The 27,609-nt window shown below is 34.9% G+C and overlaps 1 protein-coding gene across 3 annotated transcripts; it reads right to left on the bottom strand.

Moving 5' to 3' along the window:
- Positions 1-505: 505 nt before the first annotated feature.
- Positions 506-26,631, bottom strand: IPP (intracisternal A particle-promoted polypeptide). 3 transcript variants are annotated; one of them, XM_010982236.3, is made up of 9 exons: positions 26,533-26,631; positions 23,747-24,088; positions 19,579-20,010; positions 16,704-16,859; positions 15,521-15,688; positions 12,141-12,278; positions 11,453-11,575; positions 9,756-9,976; positions 506-2,491 (listed from the first exon to the last, which is right to left on the bottom strand). In XM_010982236.3, exons 2-9 carry the CDS (start codon positions 24,036-24,038, stop codon positions 2,267-2,269), a joined length of 1,755 nt encoding a protein of 584 aa, XP_010980538.1. In that variant the 5' UTR covers positions 24,039-24,088; positions 26,533-26,631; the 3' UTR covers positions 506-2,266. The 3 variants fall into 3 exon arrangements, with proteins under 3 accessions (XP_010980538.1, XP_064349697.1, XP_010980539.1); XM_064493627.1 differs by lacking the exon at positions 26,533-26,631 and adding an exon at positions 26,235-26,511; XM_010982237.3 differs by lacking the exon at positions 26,533-26,631 and adding an exon at positions 26,255-26,511.
- Positions 26,632-27,609: the final 978 nt, after the last annotated feature.

Raw genomic sequence — 27,609 nt, 5'->3', positions numbered from 1 at the left:
TAGTTTACTGATATTGATATTGAATACTGAAAGAAAGCAAGCTCATATTCTTCAAAAGATCTTTATCAGATTAAGTGTTTCAGTGAGGAAGCCTACTTCTTTGCTTCTCCTAAACTGCATAAGGACGATACAAATTTAAAACTTTTCTCTGATCTCAAATTCATTATCTTTCAGGATAGGAGCAAGTCATATTTTTAGGCTAATTGCCCAATTTCACTAAACAAATGCAGGTAAATGCATTTTGCAAATTAATTACATTATGATTTTAAAGTACATTTGATTTTAAGAACAGTGGACAGGATATTTAGAAGCATATTGAATTGTTAAATATTTTGGAGGAATATCATGTTAATAGTTGCTCAGAAAACAGAATTAAATGTAAAACTAAATGTGCAAGTGCCTCAAATTAAAATACACTAAAAAACCTGAGCAATTCTACTACAGTTTGATAATCCAGGAATGCTGATAATAAACTAAGTTAAGTAATACAAGGAAAAGCAAAAAAAAAAAAAAAATCAGGATACTTTATTAGTACATTCTTTTTAAAACAAACTGTCATTACCTAGGAAATAAGCATATTTACAATTACCTGTTTTTAGGGATTGTCTGGGTTTATTAAGCCCAAACACTGATTGTCTTGATTACACTTTTGTCAAAGCAGTACAAAGCAGCCTCCCTTCATATCCCATTTTAGGTTGGCACCAGGCAATAATGAAAATTAAATTATAGGAAAATTTGTAAATCTCTTTTGAACCAGAATGAAGATTCTCTATAACTAGAAATATTAAAGGCACATGAGTTAGAGCCTAAATAGTTTACAAATTATCATGATACGTCATTCCTTGACATTTTACAGATCTCAACCAGGCATCTGTAGACTTTCAGGGTATCCCAAAGAAAGGGACACAGAGCTTTGTACTACATAAGCTTTTCTTAATATACGCATATGATTAAGTTATGAAAGAAAGTATCCTTGTGGATTAATCCAAATATTTTGGATGTGAGTGCTACCTGAGTCTTTAATGCTTACCGAAGGTTTTCTATCTAAATAAGCTGCTGATGCTTGTAACAATATACTGAAGGACTTCACTAAAGAAAAGGGGAAGTCAGGAATATGCAAATCAAATCCTGAACAGCTAGGTAAACCTTAATGTATACAACCTTTAATACATGTGGCTCCAGCTGACTAGTAGAAATAACTTAAAAGTAATGAATGTATATGAAGAATCTTCCTCTCAGAACTGGACAGAGAACAATTCTTTAGAATGCTTCTCCAGGGGAAAATGAGAAGTTCTGAGAAGCAGTTTTGGATCAGCCTTTTCAACTGACACTTATGAGTTAGGGTCTATAAAAAGTTTTACAGGTACCTAGAATTCCATCTTCTCCAAGCCAGGCAGCAGCTTTGTAGTAAGCTCACACTTAGACTTGCTCAAGTACAAATAAGCTTCACGAAACTTGATAATCTAATAAAACTCCCTCTTCCCAAAGCCAAACAGATACTTTTGGTGACTATTTAGAAAATAGGTGCATACAACCATCTGGGCTCTATCATCCATTACATCATCCTATCGCAATAAAAGACTGTCACTAAGAACCTCCTATTAATACCTCACTTGCATTCCAGCATCAACACAAAAACATAAGTGAGCAAAAGATTTTTTTTTATGTTGTTATCAACAAGCAAAAACTTAGCTATCTATATAAATAGCTAGATATTTCCCATATAACTACTGCCAATAAGTTTGAGGCTAGTGAAAACTCCTGGATTAAAATAAAAGTAGGAAGTTGTTTCATTGGCTTTTCTCTGTAGGGTAAACTATGGCCATGGAAAAATGTGCTCTGGATTGAATCATGAATATACAGACATTTTAAAAGTGTTTCATTGACATTTTTACATCACATAAGGGTCACATTCCAGCACGAACTGTACTGGAGAAGCAGCTAAAGGGACTATTTGCCAAGAAGCTCCTAGCAAATTGTTATTTTACAAATAGAACTCTACCCCTAACTGGACAATTCTAGAGCATAAACAGAATTTATATTGGTAAGCTTGGCAAATTTGTGTGAGCTCTTTATTAATTTAGGACATATTCCATATCACTTCTTACTCAAATTAAAAAAAAAATCATTCTTCAGTCATTTATCTACCCAATTCACAAAAAACTCAATAGAATGAAAGGGTCTGATCACCAAATACAAGTGTGATTGCAACAGGTCAGATCTTGTATTTTCAAAATGTTTCTTGTGCTCTCTTACGCTTTCTGTTTCACAGTACAGCAATACCTCCTTCACAGCGACTGGTGATCATGTTACCAATTTCTGTCCACGTATCTGAATGAGGGTTATAAACTTCAACTGAGTCCAAGGTACCTGGGGCCAAGAAATCATGGCTAGAAGATCGACCTCCAGAAACATACAGAAGTCCGTTGACTGCCACAACACACATGCCTGCTCTAGGCACTTTCATTGAAGCAACTTCAACCCACTTTTCCTTGTTAAGAGAAAAAAGAAGTTAGCAGTGTCATAACATGACAGTAGAGAAAAGGGCTGAGAAGTCAGATACCCAGGTTCTTTTTACATGTTTAAATTTCAAACTCACAATCCAATCATATAAGTATACAAAACGTTTTTAACTAAAAATTTTAGTAGGTGTAGACAAATGAGTAAATTTGGAGGAAAGTAATGAAAAACATGTCTGTGATTGATTGTAAATTATGATCACCAGGAGATAATCTAAAAATTCTATATAGGCAGGAATTGAGAAGCTAGTTCTGTGAACTACAAGTAGGTAATCCAAACACATACAACACACACAAATCCACAGAGCTCTAAGGAGAAAAAAGCTTACAAAAGGGCTTTTAAAAATCTTTAATATAATAAGCCTTATAAATCTCCAAGAGTATGATATAGTAGACAACACTGGCCAAATTTATTTGAACATGGAATCCTTCTTTCAAGGACTATCTAGTGAAGTTTGTGATATACAAAACATAGTTTCAGAAAGTTAGTATAGATCAGGGATTGGAAACTAGAGCCTATTTTTGTAAGCCTACAAACTAAGAGTGATCTTTCCATATTAAAAGGTTATTTAAAAAACAAAAAAGAATATGCCAAAAGAAGAGACTGTATGTGGCCCACAAAGCCTAAACTATTTACGATCTGGCCCTTTAGGAGAAAGTTCGCTAATTCCTGGTACACACTGCTCACTGAAGAAATTTCAAAAAGCTGCTAGAGGCGAAATGACTCATAACGTCCTACTCCAGGGAAAATGTCTATACCCAGAGAACAGGAAAGCTAACGAAAGATCTTGAGAAATAATCAAGAGAGAAAAGAGCAAGTATCCAGGTAGAGAAAAGAATCTGAAAAGAAAGCATAAGATGAACAAAGTTTATAAAATCATAAAAGAGAAACACTGATTACTCATCAATGATAGAGAGTGAACTTTTTGAGGACAGAGACTTAATGAGCTTCACACCTCAGTACCCAGTACAGCAAGCACCAGCACATTACAGACAATGAATGTTTGCTGATCTAAACTTACATGAAATTCTGAAATACTAAAACCAGGGACAATCCTTTGAAATTGAAGGACCAAATTAAATTTAAAGGCTATTTGAATATCTGAAATTACAAAACACATCACAAAGTTGACATAGCTGAAAAAATACTCATACTTTTAAAATTGAAATATAGTCGATTTACAACTATAGTAAGTGTGTTAGTCTTTTGTGTACAGCACAGTGATTCAGTTATACATATACATATATATTGTTTTTCACATTCTTTTTTAAAAAATTTTTTTGGGGAGGGGAGGTAATTAGGTTTGTTTGTTTACCTTTTTTTTTTAGAGGAGGTACTGGGGATTGAACCCAAGACCTCGTGCATACTAAGCATGTGCTCTACCACTTTGAGCTATACCCTCACCCCTTCACATTCTTTTTCATTATAGGTTCTATAAGATACTGAATATAGTTCCCTGTGCTATACAGTAGGACCTTGTTGCTTACTCATACTTTTAAAGATAGATATAGTCACAAAAATATCTATAGCTGGTTAAGATAAATCAGGATGTTGGGGTCATGTTTATCATTAGGGAGAACTAACCTTTGCTTCACTACAAAAATAGCTCTGGACAAGATAAGGGGATCATGGGGCTCATCCAATAGTGTTTATCTTTCATTCCTATCAGTGTATTAGAATTACAGTTTGTTTTTTATTCTGTCACATCAAAATAAACTCTATAAAACCAGAAACATGTTTTACATTATCTATAGGGTTTGAATCTGCAATGAAGGACTTTAGTAGATAGTAAATAAAAATAAATTTCAGATTTATGCATGAAAAACCAAAGTAATTCAAAACAGATAAGCACTTACTTTGAAGCAAAAATCTCTATTCATTTCTAGCCATATAGAAACATTAGCAAGAGAAAGTGCCCTCAAAAAGGTTCACTTGCTATATTCCCACACAGTAAGTGAAGGAACCTGAAATATCACCAAAGTTTGAAATTTGTCAGAAATAAGAGTCAAAATCATGCTTTACAACAAAACAAGAATTCCACTTTTGCCATTTCTATTCAACATTGTACTGAAGGTTCTAGCCAGGAAAATTAGAAAAGAAAATGAAATAAAAGCCAGATTGGAAAGGAGAAAGTAAAATGATCTCTATTTATAGATAACATGATCTTGCATGTAAACTGGTTTTCTAATTTCATGTTCAGATTTTTCATTGCTAGTGTATTGAAATTCAAATGATTTTTGTCTATTCATCTTATATCCTGAACCCTTACAACACTCATACTCTAATATGTTTTTGTGGATTCCTTAGGATTTTCTATATGTAAGATCATGTTATCTATAAATAGAGATCATTTAACAATAAGTAAATTGAATGAACAAAGTAGTAAATATATTGAGAATAATGAGAGCCAAGTTTTTAGCTGACAGAAAAGGTATTTACAAACATGGAAAGGAGGAAGGCCTGAAAGAAGCTGAGATGTACTGGAACTGGCATTATCATAGTGAACTTATGGTTTTATATATGCACAGATAAATATTTACAAATGAATATGTGTGTGAATACATACATGTATATACATACATATATTTTCTAGCTCTATTTACTGAAAGTGTCTAGAAGCAGCAATATCCCAGTAGCAGTGAATACTCTGAGTGTCTAATCTTGGTTTCTAAATATTGTCCTTCACTAAGAGGAACTGGAGCTTCTTGGAGAAATGGCTGATTCTAGAACTAGATTAGAGAAGTATAAGCTTTCTTGCACTTGAAATATTTTATTATGCCAGAAAGTAAAGAAATGCTCAATGAATGATGGGATCATGTTGAAAGGATGGACACAGGAGGGATTTCCACTTTCAGTCATGACAGAGTAATTGTTACCAAACTTGCCCTCCTGCCATAAACACCTAGAAAACTGGACAAAACATATGAAATAAAGTCCCCAGATAATGGACAACAGGCAATGAAAAACTGTGATTCAGAAAAAGAAACAAGGTGAGCTCCATGGTCATCCAGGCTTTCTGCCTGGAGGGCTTTCTGAATAGCAGTACAGGGAAGGGGATCACAAGCAGAGCATGACCATACACTGATTTAGGAGACAGAGATCAGAGTTTAGAGAGGTTGATGCAGCTGAGATTTCCAAGGAAGAGTGCCAGAGGACAGAAGTTCCCTTGTATCTTTGGCTGAATACCCCTAATCTTTGCAGGCATGAGACTCCATGAGAACAGTCAAAGAACTAATAAGAGGATGTGACACAATTAATAAATACATATTTGGTTGCTGACCCCAGGTCTTGACACAGGACTCCTACAACCCCTGGAATTTCCTGGGTGATAGGAATTTTTTATAATGAGGCAACTCTTGGTGGGATCCTGTATAGCGTTAGAATGGGGACCTTTTACCAGAAAAACCAAGCCAGGAATAGAAGCTTGGAACATTCAGTCCCACCCCCTATCATCCAGGAAGGGGAGAGAGGCTGGAGGCTGAATTAATAATTGATCATGCCTATGTGATGAAGCCTCCATAAAACCCACTAAACTATGGAGGGGGGGTTGGAGTGCTTCTGAGTTGGTAATGACAACCACATGCTAGGAAGGTGACACCCCAAACTCCAGAGGGACAGAAACCTGCACTTGAGACCCTTCTGGATCTTGGCTTATGTACCTCTTCATCTGGCTATTCATTTATATATAAGAATACAGAATAGAACAATTATATTCTTATATTATATTATATATTCTATTCTTCTATATTATAATAATATATAATATTCTCTATAATAAACTGGTAATAGTAAGTAAAATGTTTTCCTGAGTTATATAAGCTGTTAAAGCAAACTAATGAACCTCAGGAAGGGATCATGGGAACCCCCAATCTGTAGTCAAGTCAGACTGTGTAACCAAATCAGTGGTTAACCTGAGGGCCTACTACTTGAGACTGGTGTCTAAAGTGAGGGGCAGTATTGTAAGACTGAACCCTTAGCCTGTGGGATAGTTAGTGTCAGAACTGAACTGACCCGTAGGACACTCAGTTTGTGTCCACAGAGAATTAGAGAAGATCTTTGTGTAGAAAACCCACACTTTTGGTATCGTAAGTATTGGGAGCAGAAAAGCGGTTTTGCTTTTGAGGAGTTGTAAGCTGAATAATTCTCAGAGCTTACACAAGGCTGGATGAAATTCTAGTTTTGACCATCCAAAATGAAGAGACTTTGCTGAACAGCTAGGACATTCAGTAGAGAGTCAAGAAGGACCATACTTTGGTAGTAGAGCTAAACTATACCTAAAGGACCCAGACCTTCTAGACCTTCCCTATAAAGCTTAAAAACAAGTCTCAAAGGAATCAATTGAATTGGAGATAATTTAACTACTTATCAAAAATAAACTCAACACTTTTTATACAAAGAAAACAAAATCCAAATACTCAGCAACATAACATTGACAATGTCCAGCATCTAATCAAAAGTTACTAGAAATGTGAAGAAGCATGGAAAATATGACTCAAGCCAGATACAGATCCAAAAGTGACAAATAATAGAACTAGCAGACAAGAACTTTAAAACAGACATTATAAATACATTCAAGGATCTAAAGGAAAACATGAACATGATGAGGAGAGAAATGGAAGACATTTAAAAAAACAACAACCAAAAAGATCTTCTAGAGCTAAAAAACACAGTATCTGAGATGAAAATGTCCCTAAATGGGATTAGACACTTTAAATTAAAAATTTAGACACTTCAGAAGATTAATGAACTTTAAGACATAGCAAGAGAAATTATCCAAACTGAAGCACAGAGAAGTTTCATTTATGCAGGATGAATAAGTTCTAATGATCTAATGTAGAGCATAGTGACTACAGTTAATCATACTATATCATATACTTGAAATCTACTAAGAAGGCAGATCTTAAGAGCTCTTACCACACACACACACACAAAAAGGAAAAGGGAACTATGTGAAGTGATGGGTATGTTAATTAGCTTGAGAGTGGTAATAATTTCATAATGTATACATATATCAAACAATGCACTGTACACCTTAATACATACAATTTTTGTCAATTATACGTCAATAAAGCTGGAAATAAAAACCAACAAAGTGAAGCACAGAGGAAAAAAGATGGGAAAATATTAACAGATCCTCAGTCAGCTCTGGAACAATATCAAGTGGTCTTACATGCATGTTACTGAAGTCCCAGATAGAACAAGAACATTTGAAGAAGTAAGACTGAAAACATTCCAATTTGATGCAAATTATTATTCCACAGATTCAAGAAGTTCAATGAATTCCAAGCAGTTTAAACACAAAACCCAAACAAGACACCCAGTAATTTGATAAAGTGAAATGATAAAGAGAAAAATCTTAAAAGCTGTCAAAGGAAAAAAAAACATTACATTTTGGAGGGATCAAGGATAAGAATGACTACTGACTTCCCATCAGAAACAATGCAGGAAGATAATTAAACTACAATTTTAAGGTGATAGGGGAAAGACCAAGAAAAATCTAAAATTCTACACTCAGCAAAATATCATTGGTGGAAAAAAAGTTTCAGAAAACGAAAGCTTAGAGCATCATTGCCAGCAGACCAGCACTAAAAGAAATATTAGACGAAGTTCCTCAGGCTAAGAGAAAATGATATGAGATAGAAACTCAGTTCTCTACACAATTAATAGAACTAGAAATGGTAAATGTATGCATAATTATGATGAACTTTCTCATTAAAATTTATTTTAAATATAATTGACTGTTTAAGCAAAGATAACAATAGACTGTGGGGTTTACAACATATATAGAAGTAAAATATATAACAATAGCACAAAGATTGGGAGGGGGAAATGTAAGTATGCTTTTGTAATTTCTTACAATAACAGTAAAGTTGTATGATATTATTTGAAGGCAGATGTGATATATTAAAATATCTATAAGACATAATGCAAACCCAAAAGCAACCACTAAAAAAAAGCGTGAAGAGATAAAGCTAACTGGACAAAAGAGATAAAATGGAATACTAAAACAATCAACATAAAGACAAAAAGAGAAAAAACAAGGATAGATTGTACAAACAGAAAAACAGCCAAATAGGAGTCTAAAAACCAACCACATCTGTAAGTATATCATATGTATTAAATAATAAAAATTCTAAAGACCCCATTTCAAAATCAGAGATTGTCAAACTGGAGGAAAAAACAGAACACAACCATGTGTTATCTTACAAGAGATGTAGTTTTTAAAGACACAAATTTAAAGTAGAAGGAAAGAAAAAGATATACAATGTAAATACTAATCAAAAGATAGCTTAGCTCCATTCATGGTTATATTAATGTCAAAGTAGCCTTCAGAACAAAGAATATTACCAGAGATAAAGAAAAACATTTCATGACTATAAAAAGATCAATTCATCAAGAAGACATAATAATCAATGATACACACTTAATAACAGAGATTCAAAATATGTGAAGCAAAACCTGACAAGAATGAAAGGAGAAACAGACAAATCCGTAACTACAGATCGAGATTTCAGCACTTCTTTCTTAGTAACTGACAAAACAACTGGATAAATTAGAAAGACTAGGGAAGACCTGAATATTAACCAACTTGACCTAATTGACATTTATAGAACACTGCTCTCAACAACAGAAGAATTAAAACTCTTTTTAGGTGCACATGAAAGATTTACCAAGACAGAAATCATATAAAATATGCTCTTTGATCACAATGGAGTCATATTAAACCAATAACATAAAGATATCTTGGAATCTCCAAATATCTGGAAATTAAATAAAATACTTCTAACAACCCATTGGTCAAAGAAGAAATTCCCAGGGAAATCAGAGATGTCTTGAGACAAATGCTAAATAAAATACAATATATCAAAATGTGTGGGATCCAGTTAAACTAGTGTTTGAAAACAGTTTATAGCTTTAAAGGTTTACAATCTAGAAAAAGGTCTAAAATCAATCATCTAAGTTCCTACTTTAAGAATCTAGAAAAAGAAGAGCAAATTGAACCCAAAACAAATAGAAGAAAGGAAAAATATTGGAACATAAATCAATGAAACAGAATATGGACAATCTATAGGAAAAACACAATCAATGACACCAAAAGTTGGTTCTTTGAAAAGAAAAAAAGAAGGAAAAAGACCTACAAGTAATATCATGAATGAAAGAATTCACAGCACTACAGATTTTACAGACTTTAAAAGAATAACAGGATACTAAAGAATTGAAATCATCCAACCTACCTCTTCAAAGGAATATTTTTCTACAGTATGAAGAGCATCCTGTGTCTCATTCCACCCTCCAACAGAATAGATGCAGTCATTGAGTGCAGCCACCCCAAGGTATGCTCTTCTGGTTCCCATTGGAGGAAGTGGAGACCAACGTTTGGAAAGTGGATCATAAACTTCAAAAGAACGCAGTTCTATTCCTTCATTGCTGATGCCCCCAATTACATAAATTAAACCTGGAAATGGAATATTTTTGCTCAGATGCTATAGAAAATAGGATATAAGTAATTATAAAAAGTAATAGTTGTAATTTAAGTTTGCTATCTGATACTACACTTAATGTAGAGTTTACAATACTATTTCAAGAGAAAAAACTGACTTCTGTCTGTCTAGTTTATCACAGCTCACATTTAAGCATGTTATAAAGAATTAGGGGTATGAATTTAAAGTGGCATTGAATTTTCAAAGAACTTAATGATGCTATAACGAAACAACTTGTCAAAGATTTCCAATCTTATTGTCTGCCTGATGATCTCAAGTTCCAGATCCACTGCTACCATGTATAGGTAAAAAAAGGAAGGGCACAGGGATTTTTTTCCCCCCTTAAAAAATGTGATGCACTTAAACTGGGAATGACATGACCCTGTCTGGTGACAATCTGTCATCCTAACCGAACATAAAGTAGAGAACTGAATTAGAACAGTTTATGGCTAGATTAAGGTATCAAGTATAGTACAGTACAATAGACTGTAATTTACAGAGAATTTGACTTGAAATGTTTAAGAGACATGAGCTAAATGTTAGTAAACCTGGGTTCTGCTGCAGCTTTGTCAGTAACCAACTACGACAAAAGACAACTCACAGCATTCTAATCTTCAGCTTTCTCATCTATAAATAAAGGGATTGAAATAATCTCCAAGATGCCTCTCTAGGTCTATGATTTTAGATAGGAAGATAAAAATAATAAATATAAAACAACTAGAGAATACTATAATGTTAAATAATAGAATATAGTCTGCATCGTGTACCTTGAGCATTCAGATGCTAGTGGAAACCTGAGAAGGTACTCATAAGGCAAAAAGAACCTGGGCTAGGAACAGAGCAGGCTGAGTTGTCACAGTGTCACAATGGGCAGACTGCTTCCTACTCTATAGGTACATATAAATCTGATCTCCAACTCTGGACAGAGAATCAGGTTCTATTAGACAGTGATTACTAATTACCTCTCAGGGTATAGTAGACAATTAAAATAATGCCTGTATACCATTTTAATATGCAGTACATTTTCCAAATCTGTCATAGCATTATATTCTCTGTGGACTGAATCACAATGTACCCTATAAAAAAACACTGAAGAAGCCTATGACACTGTCAAGATTGTTTTGGATAATCTCTTTCTACTTAGAAATACTAAGGTCTATGTGGGAGAAAAAAATGACAATAATGGATGGCAGTTCAAATGCTTATTTTGCTAGTTAGGCATTTTCGCCCATCTGGAATTTTTAATTCTAGCTTTGTTTATGTTGGGAAAAAAAAGATTACTCTGGAAATACAGAAATAAACATGTAAGAGGTTAAAAGCATAGCTTCTAAAACGTTAGTGGTATTATTCAATACCAACAGACATAAAACATACTTTTGTGAAAATAAAGCCTCAAATACAGTTTTTTAAAAAATATATTTTAAGGGAAAATATTTTATAAGAGCAATTACCTTGCATTTCACAACACCCAAAGTAATAGCGTGACATAGCCATGTTGCCAACTACTTCCCATTTATTTTCATCAGGATCAAATCGTTCAATGGTGTTCCCGATCTCAGCTCCAACCCAACCACCTGAAACCAAAGAGAAAAATGTTATTTTGGAGATAAAGGATCTTATTTATGAAAAACACCTTAGAAAACATCTAATCTGACAACTTATATTATGGATAATTATCACATAGACCAGAGAGGTTATTTGTCCAACATCACATAAAAAGTTAGAATCTGACTGTGGGTAGAAGTTGAGTCCTTTAACTCTCTGCCTAGGTTTCACAAGAGATTTTAAAAAACAAAACAAAAACAAAAACTGCAACATACTGCATAGGAAATACGATATTTTACAAAATTACTTTTTGAAACAACTTCTGCGAATGCAAAATGATTATCATAATTATGAGATTTAACTTTTAATCAGTTAGAGTGCTTCATTAGACATCTCATCTGTATTTTATCTCCATCTCCTTCGGAGAACTCCATACTTGATAATATTTCTGAAGTAATACAATTTTGAGAATAAGAATTTAAGCTGAAAAGACACAAGTTTCTTTAGGGAAGGGAGGGAAATTTCAAAAGTAAGCAGAATTTGACTAAAAATTTAAATAACGTTAGATATCCTTAAATTGAACAACATAATTACCCAAAGCATAGATAGCTCCATAACACACACACACTCCCAAGCCACAGCGGGGGTGATTCATTGAAGCTACAGTTGTCCACTGTTTAGTAACTGGATCATAGCATTCAGTACAGTCAAAAATCATTGAATCCTTTTCACCTGAGTTAAGTAAAAGAGACACATATGAGAAGGTTTAGTAATATTAATAGCCTAGAACCATAATACAATATTCAGTAGCATTTTGTGTTGTCAGAAATTCAACAATAATGTCTGATTTTATATTATTCACTACAATTCACTGCCCACAAAGTGTTATTTTGAATCCATAGCATTGTCATTTATTAAAGCCCACTTAATGAAGCAAAAGCATAATTTTCCTATTATCTATTTCTAATTCTACCACCCAATCTATGTAGTTTTTGAGGATACAATTTGTATTTTGACACTTCCATATTTTCATAGTTTGGATAGCTGGTCCTGGGACAATTTCAGTTTTAATGCATTGTTTATCTAGCAACAAACAGAAAGTGAAAATAAATGTTTAAATATCACTTAAAATAGAATTTTAAAATATACTATACCTAGGAGTAAATCTAATCAAAGATTATATAAGATCTTTATGGATAAAATTTATAAACTTAGGAATATCTAAATAAATGGGCAAATATATCATGTTCATGAATTATGAGTCAATGTAAAGATGATTATCCCCAAATTTATTTATAGATTTAACAAAATCCCAATTTAAAAACCCTTTCTTGTTTTTACTGCGTTAAAATATACATAACATAAAATTTACCACCTTAACTGTTTTAAAATGTACAGTTCAGTGATGTCAAAGACATTCACACCGTTGTACAGCCATCACAACCATCCATTCCCATAATTCTTCTCTCATAAAACTGAAACTCTATACCTATTACACAATAACTCTCCATTCTCTCCTCCCCCAACCCCTGGCAACCACCATTATATTTTCTGTCTTTTTGATTTTGACTACTCCAAGTATCTCATGTAAGTGGAATCATACAGCATTATTTTCAAAAACAGATTTAATGAATTGATTCTAAAATTTATATGGAAGTATAAAAGGCCTAGAATAGCCAAGCCCTCCCAAAAAGAATAATAAGGAGAAACTGCCCTATCAAATAAGTTTATCAGACTTAAAATAGAGCTACAGTAATTAAGATAGGCATAGACAGAGAGACCAATGGAACAGAAATTCTAGAAACAGATCCACACATATATGATGACTTGGTATATGACACAGTTTACAAGGCAGAGCAGTGGGGAAACAAAAATCTTTTATGCTGGGAATTGGTTACATATATGTGGGAAAAAATGAAGCTGGTTCGTTGCTCATACTATCTATAAAAACATAATTACAGGTGCATTACAGACATTAAGTGTAAATGGCAAAACTATAAAGTTTTAGAAAACAATAAAGATTTATATCCTCATGACTTTGGAGTAGGCAAGGATTTCTTCAAAAAAGATACAAGAAACACTAACAATATAGGGAAAAATATAATGATTTGGCTACATTAAAATTTAAAATAATCTATTTTATCAAAAGATACCATAAAGAGAGTAAAAGATGAAGCAGAAGAGTAGGAAAAGATATTTGCAGCACATATAACTTTATGAGGGCCCAGAATCCTGAATGTATACAAAACTCCTACTGTCCAGAAAAGAGTTAACATAGGAGGCCTGACATTGCCTATCCTTAGAAAGACCTGCTTGCAAGGTTGACCCTTGCCTGGAGTCTGGGAACATGGCTAGTAAACAGTTCTCTACACTCATATAAAATTTTCCCTAAATGATAAGAGTGGCTTTTTGCAGTGGTGAAAATGTTCTGGAATTAGTGGTGATTGCTACACATTTTGTGAATATAATAAAAACCACTGAAGTGCACACTTTCAATGGTGAATTTTATGGTATGTGAACTATATCTTAATTTTTAAATCTCATACTTAGAATATTAACCCAGAAATGTATGTATCTAGAAGGAAACAAACCAAACACTATGATTATCTCTGGGTGGTACTGTGATTATAGTATGGGTGATTTTTATTTTCTTTTTCATATGTATCAGTTTTAGCAAAATTTTCTACAACAAACCCGAATTACTTTGGTAATAAAAATTATTTTTAAAGTGTATATTAAGGATATATTAAGATATGTTAAGATAGTAATGTTGATAGTACTAATAAAAGCTAGCAAAGTCATAGCATTTTCGAAGTGCTCCCATTGGTACTTCCATGGTATCTGGAAAAAGGATATATATATATACATATGCAAGTGTCACACAAGACACTGTGACCCTAGGTTAAATAGGAGAGTTCACACAATGAAACTATCTATAATTGCCAAAGTGTACATAAAAAGAACTATTAGAGGTCTAGCCAAAGATTATATAGACTAATGATCTTTATGCTGACAGAAGGTTACTGCTCAAAACTAATTTGTTAGGATTTTCAGATGGACCATGACATTTATTGATTTAATAAACAGCTTTTGAGTGACAATTATGTTCCTTCCAAACTATAAAAATCAAATATTGCCTCTTTCATTTTAAACTGATACTATCATAGTTGGAGAATAATATTTTTAAAAATATTTATTTATTTAAATGGAGGTACAGGGGACTGAACCCAGGACCTTGTGCATGTTAAGCATGTGCTCTACCACTAAGCTATACCTACCCCCTAATAATAAGATTTTCGATATACAGCTTTCAGTGTTTTAGGCTGACCCACAGAAATAGAGCAAAAAAATTGCTGTAAAGGTTACAGATGATTTACCCAGGCCGGTTGCTATAAAAGACAAATTTTTCAGAAGTCAATATTGATATCAGGCATGTTAAAATTTATTTCTCTTTAGATCCCTCTCTGACAATTATTTTCCTCTAACAGTCAAATTCTCTTTATTTAATTTTATTCATTAATCATTTTAAAATTCATAATAATAGTTTCAGAAAACACAGTGATTTCAATCAAGAAATATATCCCATTGTCTAGCTGACATAGATTTTATATATCCCACTGTCCAGATTACTTGGACATAATTAAAAATGATTCGTTATACAGCTTTCTGAATTAAAAAAAAATTTTTATCACAAATATTGACCTAAATTTTGGTGCCACATTTTATAAATAACTTCATTAAAACCAAACCTAAGTATTCTGCCTTGTAATAAATTATAGTATCCTTCTGGTATGAAATATTCAACATCTTGGTATTTCCTTTTTTCATTCATTCATTTATTCAATAAATACTTATTAAGCACAACTATATCTACATATACTGAATGGTAGCTAGCAATACACATAAGACATATAAGAATGTAACCAACTTATAGCTAGAGACTAATAAGGGAAATAAGACATTTTGATTTTTACCTCCAATTGCATAAACCATCCCTCCTAGAACTGCTACTCCCAATCCACATCGAGCCTGATGAAGTGAAGATACAGTGGTCCAGTACTGGCTAAAGGTGTCAAAACGTTCTACACAACTGAGGGCTCTGCTATCACTCCAACGACCCCCCTGCAACCGAGTATATCCACCTGAATAAAGGAAGGAAAGGAAGTACACAGCAAGTCCCTTACTGCTAAACATGGAAATGGCAGTAACAAGAAAAATCTAGCTCTCTACATCTAGACATTCAATATAACTATTTCATAGCAAGGAATAAGTGCTTTACAGCCTGCCATATATACATATATTATTCTTAAATGTACCAAGTCTTGAAAGATTATGGCTTAAATGCAATGAGGTCAACCACAATGTTCACCACCTGGTCTTGGCTATAACTGAACGTTAGATAAAACAAATCTAGGAGCTGGTTATCTGTCTTCTTAAAAGTTTCATTGTGACTTCTATTAATATCTTTTTCAATTAAAAATAATGAGTTGAAATCATTGTTTGACTGCACATCCTACCATTTAAAAAAACTTAGCAAGCACTCAAAAATTACATATTTATATATTTCAGTATATATACAATTACACACACAATTAACATTCACACTATAAATTATATTATAAAACTGTTATATATAAATTATCTTATGTACATAAATCTGGAAAATCTGTCTATTGTATATAACAAATACTGGTTTTTTTAAATAAAAATGGAAAAGCTGTAATATGTTCATCTGATACTCCTATGGATTGTCTTGCACACCCACGCTTTGAAGACCACTAGTTCCTATCATCCCTAGTGACCATCTAAGACACTATGAATAGTTAAAATGTTTGAGATTTATTTTCCTATTTCTCATTAGAAGTCAAAGATTTAACTTTTAAAGCAGTATTTCTAAGGCAGTTATGTGACAATAATTTGGTATCTGACAACCTAAATATATAGGTCACAGAATAATAGATGTCAAATAAATAGCTATTCTTAGATGTTTCCAAAGTATTATATAAACACAATTTATAAATCTGCAGCCTGTATGTGAAATTAAATGCCTACTTGACATACCTACATATTCTGACATGTATAGTAACAACTAAAATATTAAAAGGTTTTGATCCTGAAAATAAAGATAATTTTGATTACTTTTTAAAAGGTTCTCACCTACTGCATAGAGGTACTTTCTCGCTTTCTTCCGAGGTCGAACCTTAGATGTCTGCAGAAAACTACAAAATTTGTTCTCTTTGGGAGATTTGCATACCTCACAGTACTCTTTCAAAAGTGTTTGCAATGCAACACGAAGATTAAAATCAGATACTCCTAAAGCAATGTTTAAAAAAACAGTGTTTTAATCAACTTTTAACTAATATTAAAAAGACATGTTTCCATAAAAGTGAAATACATTTATCAATCAAAAAATAAAAACTCATCATCAAACAGTGGTGTTCGTTTTCTACAATAACAAATATTTTCCTCATTTCTACTAAAGAATATACTTTTCTTTTATCAAAGACTTTTTAAAAATATGCTTCACAAGATCCAATTTGAAAACATATATATGAGAATCTCTAAATAAAGATGCCTAAGTAAAACAGTATCACAACTTTCTAACAAAAAGAGAAAATAAAATAGCCACCAAATTCTATACTTACAACCTAATAACAAAAGGATATAAAATTATTTCATAAACCTTGAAAATGACAGTCAAAGTGGGATGCAAAAAATTCGAGTGAGATGACGTCCATCTCCTAAAATGACTTTGAGCATGACTGGGTAGGTTATTCTGCTGAAGGGTACTTAGCTGAAAAGATGAATTGGGGATGAAAGCTAACTTGTGTCCCACTTGGCAAGCTGTAAGACCTGGCCCCTGTGAAAGGGCACTATTTTCTAATTTGCACAAAGGCACCACGTATGCTACCAAGGGACTGTCGCTAAGCTTTCTCCCTAAATCCGAAAAACATTATCATGAGATACATTCTTGGCTGGGTTAAGGAGGTCCTGATCAATAATAGGATCTTACAAGAGAGAGCTCGGAACCCAGGCCCCCAAGCAAGGACCCTCAGCCTTAGCAGATCTCTATTCTTTCATCACCAGTGGTAAACACAAAAATATACACCATGGGAAAAACCTACACATTTCACAATTTAACCATTTCAAGTAAGTCTTGCTCCCTTTATGAATTTTGTGGTAGAGTCTCATTATTTTTCTGCACAAATTCCCTATCTTTTCTCCCAATATGATCAAAGAGAAAAAGTATCAAGGTTGAAAAATATTAAGGTTACCATTTAAAAAAATCCTTCATTTACTTCTCCTTTGGAATGCAGTTTTACTTCAGTGAAATACCTTTGAGTGGTAACTATCGGGCAGTGCAAGACTTGAATGCTATAACACTAAAAAACTGAAGGAAAACATGCCCCAATTCTAGGGAACCTTCCTTTGCTTCTAGCAGAAGGACTTCCCTTTAGTACTCTGTAACACTTGGGAAAAGAAAACTCAACCATGAAAACCTTTGGCCCGCTCCTAAATTCTCACATAATGCATGCAAATATGTGTCTGGATAATTTCTCTCTTCTTGTTTTAGCATTTAAATATAGTTAGTCCTCATTATTTGTGGATTCCTTATTTGTGAACACATTTATCCACTAAAATGTATTTGTAACCCAAATCAATACTCATGGCGCTCTTCTGGTGGTTTGCAGACATGCTACAGAGTGACAAAAAATTTGAATCACCTAACATGCTTGTTCCCAGGTGAGACTGAAAGAGATGACATTCTACCTTCCTCTTTCAGCTCTCATACTGTAAACAAGTGTCCTCTTCACACTATTTAGAGCCATGGTTTTCACATTTTTGTGCATTTTGTTGGTTTTTCTATGTTTAAAATAGCCCCTAAGCATACTGCTAAAGTGCTGTCTAGTGTTCATACGTACAAGAAGGCTGTGATGTGCCTTACTGAGAAAATGCATGTGTTAGGCTTCATTCAGGTTTGAGTTACAGTGCTATTGGCCATGAGCTCAATGTTAATGAATCAACAATATATATCAAATAAGGTGGTTTTGACAGATACACACAGAAAACAAGGTCATGTATTGATCAGTTGACAAAAATGTTGTGACCGGAGGCTTATAAGAACTTACCCTGCATTTTCCCTAGGAACAATGGCTCAGTATTTGCGAATTCAGGGCTCCTGGCAACTTTATAGAGTATACGTACCGTGAATGATGAGAATTGACTGTATACACACTAGTACAAGTTATCACTCAGAAAATCCTACAAAATTCTGTTAACACTATTAAGAGTAGAAAAAACTAAAAATTCACATTAAATATAATTCCTTCACAGAATTACACCTTTAATGCTAATATCATATTTAAATTCATAATAAAATCACTTGTGATTCAGTAACATCCTAAAATTTCAGTGTGTGACAAGAGTAAAAGCTTCAAATCTTGAAACCACGTCCAAAGTCGTTTTTTAAAATAAATTTAAATATTATCATATTTCTAATAAATATCTAAAATATATTTTATACTACAGTGAGAAGTATATTCAAAGTTTAGAACCTAAAAATTATTCAAAGGCTACATAAAAGCTTTATATTATATCAACATAAAATTCATTTTATAATGAGAGGGCTTATAGGATTTATTGAGTTCTGTTTTTGTTTTTAGCATATATATTTTCTCCCAGATGTTAGGTTTTGTTGAATTTTTCAGAGTGGCATGAGGAAATCTTACCCTAAAATAATTAGTACTGCCAAAAATAGCAGTGTTATTTTAGATCTGTCAGTAATTTTACCCCCTTAGTATTTAATTTCAAGAAAGATACATATGGATTTGATTAAAATAATGGGTAGAAATACTGAAATACTACTATCTACTCACAAAACACTAAAGTTGTATCTTGCATATAGTAATCATTCAATAAATGTCTGCTATTGAACTGAAAAATGAAAACACTATCACATTTCAAACAGGGAAAAGGCCACTGGATAATTAATTGACTAATTTAACACACAACAACCACCACAAAAAATTACCTTCTATATACTTTAAAAGCCTCTGAGGAGGTAATAAAGGGAATCGAATTGGGTCTAGCACTTCCACCACATGTTTTCTTCTCTTTCCCAGATCTTTCAGAATCCACTGCATTGCAGCTAAGAAGACCTGGTATTCATCCTCGATGCTAAGCTCTTCACTTCGCAAAATTTTAATCAGCTGATCTTTTGTAAGTGCCAGGAACTCTTCCCCACTATGAACCTCCAAGAAATGAACATGAATGTAGTTTTCTGTAAATTCCAAAAGATCATGGCAGGCAATTTGCTCAGAGAACTGAAAGATCCCAATGCAGTTCAGTGGATCAATTTGTCCTTTCAGAAATTCACAGCAAAGACTGACAACTTCAGTCAACTGTAGCATATCTGCTGCAACAATCAACTCCTGGACATTATTCACTCCTATGTTCACTATACCTAGGGAAGTAGGAAAACAAAATAACCAATAAAAGAAAACAAATACTTAACATAATCAAATCACATTATACCTGATTCCACTGATAGCTTAGGGTTTGTTGAGTAGACAGATGCTAAGTAAAAAAGAAACAAAGAATTTGTAGAAAGTGCAAAACTTAAATGATGATACCTAACATTCATGGAATACTTACACTGAGCCAGGTGCGGCATTAATTGCCTTATACATTTACTTAACCCTCACTACAACTCCATATAGTAGGGTTTTCCCCCCTTTATTTTCTTATTAAGAAAACAGAAAGTTAAAGTAACATGCCCTCATGTCTCATGGTTAAGTGAGATGCAGGGCAGGGAGTAACATCAAAGTCCATGCTTTTAACATAAGGATATATGCATCTAACATTTTACTGAGGCACTGGGGAGAGTAAGACAGGGTTCCTATCCTCAACTATAATAAAGTGCCATATTAATGTTAACTGTTGATATCAGATATAATCAAGAGCCTATAACATATGAGAAGATATTAAACATTTAACATTTAAGTTACTGTATATACCAATCTCTTTCCAGAGGGCTTCACTTTCATTTATTTACATAATGACTTTGGAAAGACATCAAATAGTCAATTATATTTAAAAGGAAAAAAAAAACCCACCATAATTCTCCTATCTAATAAGGATAAATTCTCCATTCAATTTCATACTTTCCCTTTATCCCTTTGATAACATTCAACTAAACTGTCTGTCTAAAGTTTGTATTCCCACGTAGATTTATAAAGTCTGTTGGGGCAAGGCTTGCCCTTTCCCTGTTCCTAACACTTAGCACACACTAGGTGCTCAAGAAATTTGTTATAAATGAGACATTACGGTGAGAGGAAAAATATGACTTGTTGAATGCAAACACAAGTTTTACCAAAAGTATAGGAAATGGAATCCACCATTGGAGTTAATGGTAGTGGCTGCAGAGAAAACCGAGATAAGACTTAACTGAATGAAATGAGAATTAGTACAAATTTGGAGAAGAGAAGCTTATGGGTTATAATGGAAGGGGACTGAATGATTGCTACTGGATAAAGCCAAGAGTTACCTGAGAGCAACAAAAAGAATGTCCTACAGCTTAATATGGCTTTATAGATTATAAAATGCACTTTTACGTTAAAATTGATCTAATTTAAATTCTAATGAAATTTACATGAATTATAAAGTGCTACTATCCACACTTTATGAATAAGGAGAATGAGGCTCTCACAGGCTCATTTCTATTTTGCAAATACTTAACTTTGCATTACCTATACAACTCTGTGAAGGCAGAGGCCATGCCTGTCTTGTTTACTGTCATATCCCCAGTGCCTAGCTCAAAAAAAGTACTCATATATATCTGCTGAAAGAATAAATGAATAATTGACTATAGTTAAATGACATGCCTTGTATCACATTGCTGATTAGTGGCAGAGCTAGATCACAAACCCAGGTCATTTGATTCTAAGTGAAGTGCATAAAAAGTCTAAGTGGGGAGGGTATAGCTCAGTGGTAGGGTGTGTACTTGGCACGCATGAGATACCTCCATTAAAAAGTAAACAAATAATAAAGTATGTAAAAAAAAAAAAAAAGAAAAAATCTAAGGTGAGAAGTTATCTGTTAAGACCTATTAGAATTGTGAATAGTTAATAAAGAATGTTCAAAGGAGAGACTGACAGAATAATTGGTTTTGCCGCCCCCATCCCAAAATACGAAATGCTCTTACAATGAAAATCAAGGAACATGTTTTTCGAGAACTAATTTTATCCAAGACTACAAAGTTCCCTGTCTAGTAAATACCCAATATTCATTTTTTTTTAATCTCTACTAAAAAAAAAAACCTTGATTTTGTCGTGGGTGGTGATTTTGCCCTGCTGAAAATTACGTTTCTCAGCCTCCCTTGCAGTTAGGGGTGAATTTTTGACTGAGTTTCACCAAGAGGATACAGGTAGCAGTTACTGGGGAGGGATTCCAGAAAAGCTTAAAAAGGGTCAGACTCAGCTTGCAGGCTCTTTTATCTTTCCCTCTTCCTCATTCCACTAGCTAGAGTTCAGTGATCATGATTAGAAGCTACAAGCTATAGACAGTGGAGCAAAGTGCTGGAAGATTAATGGGACACTAATGACATCATGAAGCCACCATATCAGCCTTGGGATGGCTACTATGGATTTATTTTTGTGGAAAAATAACCTACTATCTTGTAAAGCCATTTTATATCTTTTAATTGCAGCCGAATGTTATTCTTAACTGTTAATCATTAATTTTAGCCTTAAATATCAGTACTCTACAATGTTATTTCCCCCCAGGTATGCTCAGTAGCTCGCATTTCTCTAGGTTTTACCACTTTTTATTTCTTTGATGGATGTGGTAATCACCAGCAATATGGACATGATGACATGAACATTCTCTTTCACTAATTATCTCTTGTTGCTACTATCAGACAACAGAGGCAGAATAAACAACTTGTGACATTTCTTCTGTTTTTATGGATCTCAACATTAATTCCATTGGATTAATCTGCATTAACTTATACTTTGCAAATAAGAGAAGTGGGGTATTTATGAAGCAACTTAACCAGCTCACACAAGTTAAACAGAAAAGTGAATCAAGAACCCCTCAGTGTTAATTTGTACACTAGTCAACAGGCAGAGCTTCATTCCTTTCAGTAGATAAATCATTTTTACAATCCCAAATTAAGTTATTTCCCAAAATTTTCCAAAAAGGAATATGAAACAACACAAAGAAATCATCTTTTGTCATTTTCCCAGTTTAAATAACATATGTTAAATAAACAATAATTTATCAGGCCATATAACTATCTCCTGCAAAGTAGTCCTTTACAGAGGACATGGTGTAGTCTCAAAACTAGACTAAAAAAACATAGTCTTTGTTTTCAAACATTTTCTCATGATCATAAGGGTAATATATATTTACTACAGAAAAAAAAACTTTAAGGCAGAAAAGTATAAAAATGAAAATCACATATTTTCCCATATGGAGACATACACTATGTTGACACTTTAGTGTATCTCTTTCAAGTCTTTCTTCCATGTATATTTATGCTACATATAAGACTTACACTTTATAGTTTTCGTGTGCATTTTCTAACGTCATAAAAACTCTTTGAAAATAAAAATTGTAATTAAATCAACACGTGCTGATTATAAACATTTTGAGGGAAAAAAACACAAAAAAGGGAAAAATAAGAATCTTCCATATTCCATCATGTAGAGATAAACACTTGTCAATATTCTGGTCTTTTTCCTGTGCACAAATACACAAATTTTTTTTTTTTTTTACAAAAGTGGGCTGGTATTTAGATCAGGATTTTTTCATTAAATATATTGTAAACATTCCTCCATGATAGTATATATATGTGTGTGAACATATATAATTTGCGAGATCTAAAAATTATTCCATTTTATATATATATGTGTACCTTAATTTATTTAACCATATAATCTACTGAGGGACAATAAGAATGTATTCAGTTGTATACTCTTATAATGTTACAATAAACAAATATATCCACCTGCATCACTAATTACTTCCTTAGGATCCCTAGAAAAGGAATATTGGGTCAAAAGAGATGAATTTTTGAAGACTCATAATAACATACTGTCAAAGTACTTCCCATATAAATTAAAACAATTTATAATCCCGTAGCAGTGGATGAGTGGTTGCATCATTCTTTGCTCAAAGCTATGGCTCACGTAACATACCTGTGTAAATGAAATCTAGAAGTATTTGAAAGATTCCAGCTTCAATTCCTAGAATCTGTACAACATCTTTTGAGGACTCTTTCATTCCCCCAGTGAACAAAGCTGCAAAGTAAGGACTACTGGCAGCCAAAACAAGCCGATGAACTTTAAAAGTTTCCTTTCCAACCTGTAGCTGCACATCACAGAAATGCTGGCCATTCCTCATTTTATTGATCTGGGCCAAGATGAGTTGAGCATGTTTATCGGATGAAAAAGGACTATCACCAGCCTTGGCACAACCCTCATTAGCCATGATGATGATAGATTAACTAAAAGGACTGTTGCCCATAGTCTGGTCCTACCCTGAAAAAAAAAAAAGAGAGAGAGAAAGTCTAAGCAACACATTTTTATGTTTAATATGTCTTCTATTCATATACATATGAAACATTTGCTATCCTCAAGGAGATAATGATCTATTTATGAACATGAAACAAGTACTAAACTGTGTGGTACTATTCCTAACAGGGATTCAGAGAAGAGAATAATAGGGCCTAAAAAATAAGATGATGCTTCACAGCTGAAATGGGACCTAAACTAGACACTGGAGTGATACGTAGTGTATTAAGGTACGAGTAGACAGCATAAATCCTTCTAGGTGGAGTAAAGAAAACAAGGAAAGGCACAAAGGCAGAAAGAAATTTTTGTACACTGCAGTAAAGCAGCACACATGGCAGCCAAAATGAACTTTCAAAAGGCAATTATGATCAGGCCAACTGTCTGCTTAGAATCCTTCAATTTGTACACTTCCCTTAGCACACAAAGCCCTTCAAATATCACCTCTGTCCACCTATCCAGTCCTACATCCTCTAATCCTCTTTGAATTTAATACTCCAACAAAACCTAACAACTAGCAGTTCTCTAAAAGCATCTCTTTCAATGGCACCTTTCTCCACCTTTTCCTTCTGGATCTTTGTTATAATTCAGAACTCTGTTCAAATATAATTTCCTCCAGGAACCCTTCCCTGTTTCTCTCTTCTCTGGGTTTGGTGCTCACCTTAACCTTACCTATTTTACAGCCTATATCACACTCTACCTTGTCAGACATTTTACTGCCCTACTCCCTACACACACACACACACACACACACACACTGAAAGTTTAATTCCTTAGGGCAGGGACTGTCTTTCACAGCTGTCACACCAGTATCTAACACATAATAGGTTTTCAAATGTTTGTGAAATAAATGAGTACAATGAGAAATAACAATAATGGCTTAGGTTTTGTTTAACTCTGGTAATCTTTCCACACCAGATCTTCTTACTTTAAATCCTGGGTTTTTCCCACCATATCATGTGCATGGGGATTATTAAGCCAGGTTATAGAGAAAGGGCTTTGAAGTGCAAGCACAGAAATTTGGACGTGAGCCGTTAGTTTTATAGAGAATAAACATGACAATCGTCATATCTCAGAACTGTTACTTGAGTCTTCAGGGGGATGAGCTAAGCAGTAGCAAAGTCCTAGGAAACAGCCTTCTAGCCTCGACAATGAGAATCAAAGGGATAAATCTAAGTTAATTTTTGAATAAAGAAACCATGAGATCCATTAATATAAGAGATCTAGAGATGAAGCACATGGGAAATCTGAGTAAGGTTTGTCATTTAAGCATCAAGGAGAATTGGTATTAAGACTGACAGAAATAGTGTGGGCTCATGTTAGAAAAAAGTGGTTAAGTTTATAGCATTTAGTCACACTTATCAAAGTAAAAATAACTAAACTGACTATCATGATTATCTAGGAATTAACTTATTGAGAAAGTAGATTGAAAAGTTCCGAGGTAGCTGCTAAAACTTCACATCAGCATCTACAGAATGTCAACATGTTACATTTAATTGGCATATAAGAGCTAACAGTGTTTTTGTCTCTACATAGAAATTTGACCTTCAGATATTATTAAACATGGCATGGCTGTCAGGCTTTTCTGTTTTAGATTGCTTCCTCTCAGCAGATTTTACACCCCAGTGGTTTGTTTAATTACAAGGTACCTCCTCTGCCCCCAAATTCAGGGCATGAAGCACAGCCACTGAGCTAAAACGCTGCCTCCTGCTTATATTAAAAAAAAAAAAAAAGAAGTTATTGAATGTCCAACGGGTGGGAGACAGCTGAAATCCTACTCTATTACCACGCTTCTTAGTAACTGCTGATACTATCCCACTGCCAGTGGAGTACTTCCTTCCAAAAGGCGGCACGTGGTGTAAGCCTATTTCCAAAAGGAGACAGCATAATTCAGGCACACTGCATAGGGATGTAAGGGACGTGCCCAAGAGACACAAACTTTAAAGGTAGATTATTAGGAACCGGTGGAAACGCCCAAAGGAAGTAAAGAGGACCTATGTTTAGCGGCCTTGAATCCACTGCCTAGAGCATCTGGAAGCTAACTAGGGGTTGGACGTGGAGAGCTATCCCTAGGCTACTGCGACACTAAAGGCGCATAAACATTCGGGGGCGCTACCCGAACGGCGGAGAAGGCACCTCAGACACGCCTGGTGACAGCAGCCGGCAGAGTTCGGCCTTCGGATTCCCCCCGGGGGCGGGGGATTGACGGGGAGAGGAGAGGCAGGAGCGAACCGGACTAGATGAAGCTCAGATGAGGGCGAAATCCCTTTATCAAAGGCACGCCTGAGCGGCAGGAGAAAGCCGGTTTCAAAAGCTCCTCTCACTCTCCTCCTCCAGGGTCCTGAGAGTCGAAGAGAGCCGAAGAGGAAATTCCCAACCCCGTCATAGATGCCCCCGGCGCAGGGCCTTCTTACCCGCCGCTTCCCCTTCCAGCGGGCGCCAGCTCAGGCAGGCGCTGCGCGCGCAGTCGCGACCAGCCGGCGCGCGGAGGGGGCGGGGGAAACGCGGCCGGGTGACGGGGCGGAGGGCTGGAGGAGAAGCCGCGCCTGCTGTAGGGGCCTCTCCCAGCCGGCGGCCAGGAGGCCTGCGCGTGCGCACTGCTCTTCCGCTCGCGGGTGGCGGCCGCTGCGGGTGCCAAGCTGCTGCTGCGGGTGCCAAGCTGCCCCGGCGCCAGTCTTGTGCTTGACTCCCCGCGGGCAGTGGCCCAGCGGCCAGCCTAAGCTCCCGCCTGCTGGAGCTGGCCGGCTCGGCTTTCCACTCCGCCTACCGCCTCTCGATTCTTGTGGCGTCCCAGGCAGCCAGCGAACCTCAGTGCTAATGAAAGACACGGACGAACCCTCGGCCGGGCTCTTGTCTATTCCTTTTGGTTCATACAGATCGCTTTCTGAGTCTCTGCCTGACTGGGCCCCGCACTGTGAGTGGTTGCCTGCTTTGAGCAAAGGGACAACTCAAAACATTCACTTGTTTTCACGCATTTTAAAATTGCTTTCAAACTTTCTGACCCCAGCCCACCGTGAACAATAACGTTGTACATCAAACGCAATAATACCACATATGCACCACAGATAGATAAACCTATTTGAAAGAAAAAGCTCACAAAACTATTGTCGGGGAGGGGGGAATTTCTCCCTCTACCCATCTTGAGTTCTTGTAGCTGAACTAATAATAAAATTGACACAAAACAGATTAACAGGAGAAAAAAAAAACACATTTTAATCATTTGCAGGGAAGTCTAAGAAATGGGACCTAAGAAGTGGCCAAAGCAGGCAGCTTTTATACTTTTCAGACAGAGAAGCAATAAATGTATGAGGAATTGACCAAAGCAACTAGGTTTTGGATACTCAATTAGTGAAGGATCTAAAGAGTTTGGGTTTGGGGTAGTAAATGAAAGGACGTGAAAGGTTTGTTTATGTAGGCTTGTCGGCCTGAATTCCCTGTTTCTGGAGATGAGTGTCCTTCTACCTTCAGATGCAGGAAGTGGATCTTTCAGA

Source organism: Camelus dromedarius, chromosome 14 (assembly GCF_036321535.1).
Source record: "Camelus dromedarius isolate mCamDro1 chromosome 14, mCamDro1.pat, whole genome shotgun sequence".
Lineage (NCBI taxonomy): Eukaryota > Metazoa > Chordata > Mammalia > Artiodactyla > Camelidae > Camelus > Camelus dromedarius.
The sequence above is the reverse complement of the archived record's forward strand: the minus strand, read 5'-3'. Positions and strand labels throughout refer to the sequence as shown.